The sequence below is a fragment of the Tenebrio molitor genome, chromosome 9, assembly GCF_963966145.1.
Source record: "Tenebrio molitor chromosome 9, icTenMoli1.1, whole genome shotgun sequence".
NCBI classification, from domain to species: Eukaryota; Metazoa; Arthropoda; class Insecta; order Coleoptera; family Tenebrionidae; genus Tenebrio; species Tenebrio molitor.
Genome location: NC_091054.1, coordinates 17,510,572 through 17,521,181, shown reverse-complemented (window position 1 = coordinate 17,521,181; position 10,610 = coordinate 17,510,572). Strand labels below are relative to the sequence as shown.

Genomic DNA, 10,610 nt, shown 5'->3' with positions numbered 1-10,610 from the left:
CACCATTTAACCGAGCAGGAAGTTTAAACGGAGCCACTTGAATAAAAATGTTCCTATCATTCTAGAATTTATAATTTTTATTGAATATTTGAATTTATCAAAGTAACGATCCAGGCCTTAAATTAATACAAAATCTTTCCTGATTTGCACGTTGCCTAAGAAGATTTGAATTCATCGGTAAACAAAATTTGTTTAGAAAAATTGTTGTTCGAAATGTTTTTATTTAATAACCATTGACAAAAGCGTACTATCGCGGCCAAAATACTTTGGTCGTCAATGTGACACAAATGATATTCAATTGTAAAGCGAGCTTTAGGATGTTTAACCTTATTTTTTACCGTTGTCAAAATTATTTTAATCTATCAGTGTCATACAGGTGGGGTAAATCCCAGCTGCGGAGGCAGGGTTCAAAAGCAAAAGATCAACATGGTCACGGTTTAGACAACCTTCAGAAGCAAGTAAGACGATTCTATATTTATCCAAAACTGAAGGTGCCATATTTTTGACAAGAATAATTTGAAATTGTCATGTATATTGACATTAATACTTGATTTACATTTGAAGTGTCAAAAAGTGACGACCAAAGTATTTTGGCCGCGATAGTACTCTTCAAGGGTAGTTTTCCTTACGTAGATGTTGAACTCGGGTATAATGGTATGGATGTTGATGATCGCCTTTGATAATTCAATGGGTTGTGGATTTTGAAGAACCATACAGTTCACCTTCAGTTGCTCCAGTACCTATTGCTTCTTCCATTGCATGGACTCTTGCTGTACCTGGTGCCCCAGCAACCCCTTTTAATGTAAGATTCAAGGAACTTGTATGTCTTGCTCTACGTATCAATCTTAAAATGATGTGAGGATTGGGACGACGCCGATTTGGAAATCTAGCAGCGTATTCTTCAGCGGCAACTGTAGCATCATGATTTTAGACTTGAATGACAAACGTCAGTGTAAAAAAAAATCATTCAACATAGATTGTTACTATTTTACTTAAAAATACATTTGTTAAAGCAATACGGACATATATTTTTTCTTTTTTAAATCGGATCTCTTATTGGTCAAATTTACTACTGTGTAGTTTCTAAACTATGATAACCTGGCCCATTTTTTTTGAAGATTCTGATTTAATTGTTAATAAACTACGACTCCTTCATGGGAAGGGCGTTTATTCTGGGACACCCGGTATGTATTATACTCGTGCCTTAACAGCAAATAAGACACTTGTATAATAAATAGCTATTTGTCGTGGTTTCCAGTACAAATTTACACTGTATGATTTTTGCTAAAAGAGTGGCACATTTTGTATTCGTAATAAATTTGGCGACCTGTAAGGTCAAGGCAGTAAGTCTTAAAAACCTTTTGTCGTCCATGTGAAGACGCGCCCTGCTAAAACAAAGTTTTTTTTATTGGTAAGCTATTTTGTTCATTTAAAACACACCTGAGCGTGTATAAATCGAACTTTTAAAAACGCCCGTTTTTTAAAGTTTCCATGGCATCATCATATCATCAACAATCCGAGAGGACCGGAGAAACGTGAAGTCTAATATTAACTTATTAAACAGAAGTCTTTACATGGGAGATACTTTAAAGAACTGGAACAACCAGAAGTTAATATTCAGGCCTCTCATGCATGGCTTAAGAAATTAAATATTCACCCTGAGACGGAGGGTTTTATATTTGCAATACAAGATCGTGTTATAAATACAAGAAATTATAAAAAACACATATGCGGTTTACAATCGATAATTGATAAATGTAGGATTTGCGGAACTGAAGGGGAAACTATTGAACACCTTATTTCTTCTTGCACCGTTTTGGCTCAAAGCGAATATAAAAAACGACACGATATATTCGCTAAAATTATACACATGAATTTAGCTGTTAAATTCAATTTATTAAAGAATACACAACCACATTATAGTTATACACCAGAAAGTTGTTTGGAAAATGACAGTTACAAGTTATATTTTGATAGAACAATTTTAACTGACATTCATATTAAGCATAACAGACCAGACATTATAATTTTAAATAAACAACAAAAGCAAGCATATCTTTTAGATATAGCTGTTCCAAATTCACATAATATAACACAGACATATAACACAAAAATTAATAAATATTTAGAGCTGTCCGTTGCTATGAGAAATCTTTGGTGTTTAGAAAAAATTTCGATTTTACCACTTGTAATTTCAGCAACGGGAATAGTACCGCAATCTCTTTTTAAAAATTTAAAAATTCTGGATTTAGATAACACATTGGTAGTTGAAATTCAAAAAGGTATATTATTATACTCATGTCACATCGTGAGGAAGTTCCTTAACATTGACACAGAACATAATACACAACAAAGTCAAAATGTGGAGGCAAGACGCCGGTAATTATGTTGATAAGCACTGCACTATTACTTGATAGTAATATCCGTAATAGTGTATGTACTCCGGCAAAATTGCCGTGCCGCCGGGTGGAGGTGGGATAGAGTAATTGATCTGACAGGAGTACCTTGTAAGGTCAAATAAAATACTACTAACAAACGTTTCAAAAGCTTTAATCAAATATTCAACAGTGTTAATCTTTTAAATGAATGTGAATAATATAGTTGAGATTAAGTGACAGATTGGAAATTAATTTTGGTTTTTTTCATTTTCCATGACAACGAAAGGTATATTCATGTCACATCACTAATGTATTCACGTTCTTATTTCTATTTTTTGTAATATTTACGATTTCAAAGTGTACCAATAAAAAAAACGGCGTAAAGTATTCGTAGATAACTGGTCTTTAAAACACTTGCTCTATTTCGAACACTCCGGCTGCGCCGTCGTGCCCGAAAAATCGCGCGTGGTTTAGTAGCTGTTTACAGTCTTTCATAAACTAAGCGCTGCAAAATTTTTCACACACAAGGTATGTATAATGCTTTTTGGCCGACGTTCTTTAATTTAAAATGTTAAAAACAAATACTACTTTTCGAATTTTAATGGAACGCACCCAAGAATTGTCAAATGTAAGGCAGAACCGACAGATGGCGCTACTATTTTAATTTCTTTTGGATTTTATTTTCTAAACTAATTGAATTCAAAATGTATACATATTGTTCTCCTGAAACTCAGCTTCATTAAGTTAAAATTGTGTATTTCTTCTACGTTTCTTAAAGGTTAAAAACAAGGATTATTTACTTTGCCGCATAGTATGTGGGAAAAATTCACCGTCGCGCAGTCGCTGTAAAAACAAAGTTTCATGTGACGCGAACAGTGCGTGTTTGCAAAGTTTCCATCACAGAAGGCCAAAAAGATTTTTTTATTCACTTACACTTTAATATACTATTTTAAGCCTTAGCTCTCTGCTGATGCAAATAATATAAATTCACTGAAATAAGAGCAATTGAGACTAGTTCATTAAATTCCTTCGTAAAGTAGTTTTCAAGAACGATTCCAATTTTTTACTTCGTTGTTGCAAAATTATTGCATAATTATTATATTTACTTGTTGGAGAATGTAGGACAAATACCTATAAGAAAAAATTAAATATGCAAGAAACTGGAATAATTATGATTTAAATTTGAATTTTAAGAATCTGCTCAAATCATTATACCGAGTGACCCAAAGTAAATTATTCACCCGTATTATTCTGAAAATTCCAAATTTACATGACAAACGCAAAAATAGGTCAATTTTCATTTCTTAAGGCACACGTGTCAGTGATAAATTCAACAATGCAACTTGACAAGGTGGCCACTGTCTCACGAACTACCGAGTGGCTTTTAATGATTGAAATAATTTTTGTTCGGTTTGCAAACGAATCAACAGACAACTCTTTGACAAGTGACTAGCAGTACCAATTATTCGGGAGTGACAACTCAACAAATTTCTCTCAATCATTATACCGGGTGAGCAACAATTACTGTTTGAGTTGGCAATAAATTCCGGTGAATTTTATGTCATGTTCCAACGAGAAAACCATTTTATTAATAAAAGATTACAAGAGCCAAGACGTTTACATTTTAAATGTATGCCACCTGTCAGTAATGTCAATAAAACCAACTGAAATAGGTACAATTCACAGTCTTGAAAATTTCATGTAAAATTTGTTATTGCCAACTAAAACAGTTATTGCTGCTCACCCGGTACTAAAGTCCATTCAAAAATCAAAAAAACACCACCTGTTGCTTTAGGTTAGTAAAATTTTAAAAACCCTAGGTAGATATTTTTTCATACTATGTTGGTACGAGTAACTATAAATTATGACATTTATTTGATTCAAAATAAAATTCAGTTGCTTTGAACTTCGTTCATACATATTGTTTTATTAGCAGCACGTTTCATTTATTTATTGATTTTTAGTGTTATTACTTAAACGTGACCACAAAAACAAGACATTTTATAAACACTTAACCTCAATAAATAGTATTAAGAACACATAATTCAACAAGTAAAATAAATATTCCATTTTGATTATTGGTTTATTTGTAATTTCATTTTAAAAAATGCTTTCATAAATTTTGAAGCTATTGCAAACATTGCAACTAAGCTAAAGTGATTTTTCGAACTTGAGTAATGTATCTGTCACAATAGTGTTAATGGTAATGTTAATGTTAGTGTTAGCCAGAGTGTTAATCTTCAGAACATTGGTGAAACGTTCAACCGTTCACAATAACGGTGATGGTGATATTAATGTTAGAAACGTGACCACAAAAACAAGACATTTTATAAACACTTAACCTCAAAATTACAATTCTCACCAAATTTTACACTAAACAGCGTTGCCGATAGTAATTGTAGAAGAAAATGCGACGTTGGTGGTTTTTTGATTTTTGAATGGACTTTACAATTTATTTACTATTTAGGTAACATTATTAAATTTTCAGTTCGCTTCTAACAATTTGAAGTACTTACAGTAAATAATAGGCACAGATGAAAATCATTTACATTTCAATCATCAGCATTCTATTTACTGACGCTACATAAACAGCAATAAAATAATGATGGTACTAAATATTGTAAAGAGAATTTAAATTGTTTCAAAATGAAATATCACTTGGCCACACTTCACAGTGTACTTTATGCAATAATATCAGGTAAAACTAAAAAATGTTGATATTCTTATCAAGAGAATTTAAAATGATTTAAAATGATGTACAATTTCATCCTGCAAGAGGGTTATAACTTCATAAGCTAGACCGAGAGACGACGTTGGGCCGCTGGGTTCGTCAATATTATGTGTCCCTTGCGATGTCAAAATCAACCTGTTTCGAAATTTTTCCCCGAAGTCTGTAGTTTTCAAGATAATCCAGGTGGATACTTTTTCTTGGGCCACCCTGTACGTTAATTATTACCGTCTAGAGAAATGTTTACTATTACAATTTCTAATATTTTGTTTTATTTCTCCTTGGCATGCTTACACCGAAAAACTGTCCGAATCATGGATGCTGTTGACCTCTAACTAAATACTTGATTCTTGTTCTTTTTGCGAATATATAAATTAGTGGTTACTTCTAAAAACATATTTCGTTTCATAGTGACTTCAGACGTAAAACAGATTTTAACTTTGATTTAAATAAATGAATATCGTCATGAAGGAAAATAATTTGAATGTCAGTAGTGTTCTGTTTCATTTATCATCAGTTGTGTTAGTGTTGTTTATTATTAATTATTGTTGGAAAAGAAGAAAATTGTACTATCATACTGCAAAGTTGAAGGGACCTTTTGCTTTACCATTTTTGGGAAGCATTCATCTATTCAGCAAAGGTCCAGATGGTAAAACAATGTGAAAGTATAGAAAATATATACCTAACCAACTTTTCTTGTAAGATTGGTTTCTTAAATCAATGGAAGTTGCGGAGAAATATGCACCAATTGGAAAAATCTGGTTGGGTCCCTATTTATTCATTATAGTTTCCGATTCAGATGTTGTAGAATATGTTCTGAAGCAATGTCTTGCTAAAGGGTCGTGGTACAATTTACTTGGCCCGGTATTTGGTAATGGAATACTAACTGCACCAAGTACGTAATTTATTAGTAACATAATTTGGTACCTACTGTAAGAGAGTACTTAAATGTAACTTTTTTAAAACATTTGATGTTACTTTGGAGTTTTTAAAGTTATTAAATTCTCTTTAAATAGAAATTGATGCAAATTATTAGTAAAGTGAACGATAACGGCAGACAAAAGTAAAATTTATTTTTCATTTATTGTAAAAATATTTAATTGCAACTATTCAAAATATAAAATTTAAAAATATAAAAATTAGTTCTGAACCTATGCATTTTAAATAAATATCTACTGCGTCAAACATTTCAACAACTTTTCAAAATTAGGTTGTACGGTTGGCTTCAAAAAAAAAACGGGAACTGTCAGAAAAAGTTCTGCCAAATTTTATTACATTTTTATAGTTTGAAACGGCCTTTTAGAATTTAGGTTAAAAAACTGCACTTATGTGTCAGAAATACTACTGTCAAACAGACATAAATTGACAAATAAAATATTCAGTTTATATTAGGTCAAATTTCATTTCGCGTTTTTTTTGAAGCCAACTGTACAGTGAGCGGCAAAAGTATGGAATAAATTCCTTAAAAATTAAACAAAATTTTTTTCAAAAAAATCTTTGGACAGGTCAATTTTAGTTTATAAAAATACATATTTTAGTACCAAAGAAAATTCCAAGCAGTCATTTGTTTTCTAGTTATGACGTCATCGATCGTTTTTTTAAATGGAAACCCCCTATTTTTTTTCTTGATTCTGATATCTCTTTTAATTGTTTAAATGACAGTATAAAAATTTTGTTATCTTACATAAGGAAATTTTTGAGAAAAAAAAAATAAAGTTGGAAAAATTAAATTTTATAAAGAACAAAAACAAGTCAAAAAATCAAGTAGGTAAATCAAACAGTCAAATGTTACTGTCAATTTCATTCGTATGTGTTATTTGTTTTACAAAACGTTTTCGAAAATGAATCATTTATCAGAAACACAACGTATAGAAATTTTAATTTTGATTGAGTGCAACTTTATTTTATTTTTTTTTTAATTTCCTTATGTAAGATAACAAAATTTTTATACTGGCGTTTAGACAATTAAAAGGCCTATTAGAATCAAGAACAAAAATATGGGGTTTCTATTTAAAAAAACTATCGATGACGTCATAACTCGAAAACAAATGACTGCTTGGAATTTTATTTTATATTAAAATATGTATTTTTATAAACTAAAATTGACCTGCCCAAAGATTTTTTTTTTTTAAATTTGTTTAATTTCTAATGAATTTATTCCATACTTTTGCCGCTCACTGTTTATATAGGTACAGTTAATTTCAAAATTATACAGTATACCTAATTTTTTACAGTGTCAAATGCACTTAAATTTTTTGTCAATGATCAATGTCAATTTTGACAAACAAAATGCTTAGTCTAACCGAAAACGCGAAAGTGCTCATTCTTTCCAAATTGGTGGTCGATCCGGAGGGTTGCCCAGTATAATAACATCGCGAAGGGCACCATGCAGAGGGTAGAACAGACAATATTGATATTGATATGATATTTTAGAACACTAAAATTGTTCTAAAATATCAGCGACATTTTATGTTGTCAAACTTACCTAACCCATATAAAAAATATGACGCTCAAATTTCAAAAAGGCCTCTTTACATGTGGAAAAAACTGTAACAAATCGATTTTTGAGGTGTACTCGATAATTTTGAAATTAACTGTACATACGAGTATATGTACAGTTGCGGCCGTTGAAAACTAAGACATTTTGACAACGCCAAACTTTTGGCTTTGTAAATGGTATTGAAAGTGACGTTTCTCAAAATGTCACTCAAACATTATCCACATTAATTTCTCTCGGAATGGCTCTTATACTCACACCGTCCCTCAGTCTAACACATTTTTGCAAATCAGATAATTGCGGCATTTCAAAAGTTACGCGCGATTCTGACCTAATATGTCAAATACTGACACTGACTTTATAATCCTTGATGAAAACCCTGTTTACGCTAATCAAATTTCAGAATTTATACAGAGTGTTTAAATCTTTCCTGTCTGAGATTCCAACGGCCGCAACTGTACATTTTAATATTTTTGTCAAAATGTTAATTCTGTTTCAGTTTCAACATGGAGAGCCCATAGAAAAATAATTAATCAAACATTTAATCAAACCATTTTGAATTCATATTTTGACATTTTTGTGGGACGTTCAAATGAATTAATCGTTAACCTAAAAAAGAACTACATTAATTGTGAAACAAACATCTTTCTACGATATTACGAATCTTCATTTAAAATTATTTGTGGTTAGTTAGCATTGTGCAATTATTATTAATATCACAAGAAAATTTGTTCTAAAGTATTATTATTGTAGACACATGTATGGGGGTAGATTCGGCCGATCTCAATCATCAAAACGAATATTTGTCGTGGATTGCTGAGTAAACTAAATAAACCATAATTGTCCACAGAGTTTTAACTTAATTGTTTTAGATTCGCCTCTGACATAGGGAAACGTTTCCTTAATCCCATTCTACAAATTAATCTTGTGTGGAGATTGGTTGGATATGAGAAAAGATTGGATCAACTTTGTGGAATGATTTATGCTTACGTCAGAAAGGCAAGTACAAATGACGTTTTAATAATTTATTTATTCAATGAATTACTTTTAGATTCTTGAAAGAAAAAAGATGTCTAATAAGAATGAAGTTGGCGATAGTAGTAATGATAAAAATTATTTAAGTAACTTAATAAAAGCTACCGAAGAAGAGGGTAAATGGACCGACGAGGAAATGATGGAAGAAACACAAACGATGATTGCAACAGGCAGCGACACAACAGCTATCACATTAAGTTTTGCCACTATAATGTTAGCCATGCACCAAGACATTCAAGAAAAACTTTACAAAGAGATGAGCGACATCTTTGGAAATACCGACAGAGATCCTACGTTAGATGATTTAACTCGAATGGACTATTTGGAACGTGTTATCAAAGAAACCCTGAGATTATTTCCCATAGCCCCTATTCTATTGAGACAGGTTCAGGAAGATATTAAAATACGTAGGTAAGTTTACGACGCCTTTAACTGCCGAACTGTACTGAATAAGTTGTAGGTGACATTGTCATCCCCGAAGGTAGCGAATTAATAATTCCTATACATTTTATACATAGGAATCCCATACATTGGCCAGATCCACTAAAATTTGATCCTGACAGATTTCTGCCAGAGGAAATTGAAAAAAGACCTCGTTATTCGTTTATGCCCTTTAGCATTCCTCCGAGAAATTGTATTGGTAAAATATTTTCCATTCAAATTTTTCGTGATTTAAATTCTTTATCTTTTCAGGGATGTCATTTGCCATGATGTCAATGAAAGTTTCTTTATCAAATGTCATCAGAAATTTCCGAATTATTTCAACTCAATACAAATCTGTAGAAAGTATTAAACTTCTTATCAACGTAATAATTGCTAGTAAGGATGGCTACGGAGTAAGTCTTAAACCTAGAAAAAAATAATTTGAGTATTTTTGTATCAGCAATATTTTTAAGTTAAAAGTCATATTCGGTGCGATTCTAATTCAACATGGTTATCCCTTAGCAATACCAGAAATTATTATGTAAACATTTTCTGATTATATAAAGAGTCTTGTCAAAAAATGCTATTCTAGTTTGCCAAATCATAACCACTTTTTCTAACAATCATGGTTATGAAGATTGTTATATAAACGTGTGACAAATCATGTTGCTAATTTGAAAGATGAGCAAATTTTCTTATGCATTTTCAAAATAACGTGGAAAATGTTGAGAATCAGTAAGTGTAATACATATATAGGTCAAATAATTGAATAATACATTGTATGTACTTTTTTGCTATTACGAAGTTCTATTGTGGTTTCAAGGCCAGATTGAGATTAGAATATAAATTGATAAGAAATTAAAATAAATTAAAACTTACTAAAATATGCTCGTTCTCCAACGTTTGGACCATAATTTTCATTTGCTGGAAATTAGTCTTCTTGTTCCTTTTTTTACCGTTAGCAGAAGAATGGTAAGAATCAGTTTTTAAATTAATCGACGCGGCTTTGACGTTTGATTTGAGCAATGTCCACTAGCTAAGTAAGCTGCGCATGGGCGACGCTTATTAAATAACGATGTTCATGATGGACTGCGGCAATAATAATAAACATTGCTCAAATTGCGTTATGGTTATCGACATTGTTACAACATTGCAGAGATAGCAATGTTGTTACTTAGCAATTAGACGAAAAAAATCAGAATCGCACCGATTATCGATTGTCAATTTTCGGTTGTAATTCCACGAGAGCTCTGAAATGATCGATTTTTAACACGGAAGTTCTCCTAGGTAACAACGAGCATCAATTTGACAGTATTAATTATGTTAAAGTGACACGAGTGGTTACCTTTTGAGAGCTTGAGTGTTAAAACAGATCATTTCAAGAGCTAGAGTGTAATTCGATTGATTATTTCATGAATTAAATAGTAGGTACCATTTGACAACAGTATGTATTTTATTACTTTAGCAATAGGGTTGAAAACATCTGAGAAACCTTCTTGACGAATTATCGAATTATCACTGTAATCCAAAAAATAAAGCCTTACGATTG

At 31.5% G+C, this 10,610-nt stretch overlaps 1 protein-coding gene and 1 long non-coding RNA gene across 2 annotated transcripts; both read left to right on the top strand.

Moving 5' to 3' along the window:
* The first annotated feature begins 5,190 nt into the window (after positions 1 to 5,190).
* Positions 5,191 to 8,594, top strand: LOC138139524 (uncharacterized). Its single transcript, XR_011162322.1, has 5 exons — positions 5,191 to 5,755; positions 5,810 to 6,001; positions 8,103 to 8,288; positions 8,357 to 8,423; positions 8,476 to 8,594. It is a non-coding gene; the product is annotated as an uncharacterized lncRNA (long non-coding RNA).
* A 78-nt stretch (positions 8,595 to 8,672) lies between these two features.
* Positions 8,673 to 9,053, top strand: LOC138138626 (cytochrome P450 4c21-like). Its single transcript, XM_069058614.1, has one exon. It carries the CDS (start codon positions 8,673 to 8,675, stop codon positions 9,051 to 9,053), a length of 381 nt encoding a protein of 126 aa, XP_068914715.1.
* Positions 9,054 to 10,610: the final 1,557 nt, after the last annotated feature.

Coding starts and splice junctions, on each gene's coding strand:
- LOC138138626 (XM_069058614.1), top strand. CDS start 8,673: ATGTCTAATAAGAATGAAGTTGGCGATAGTAGTAATGATAAAAATTAT.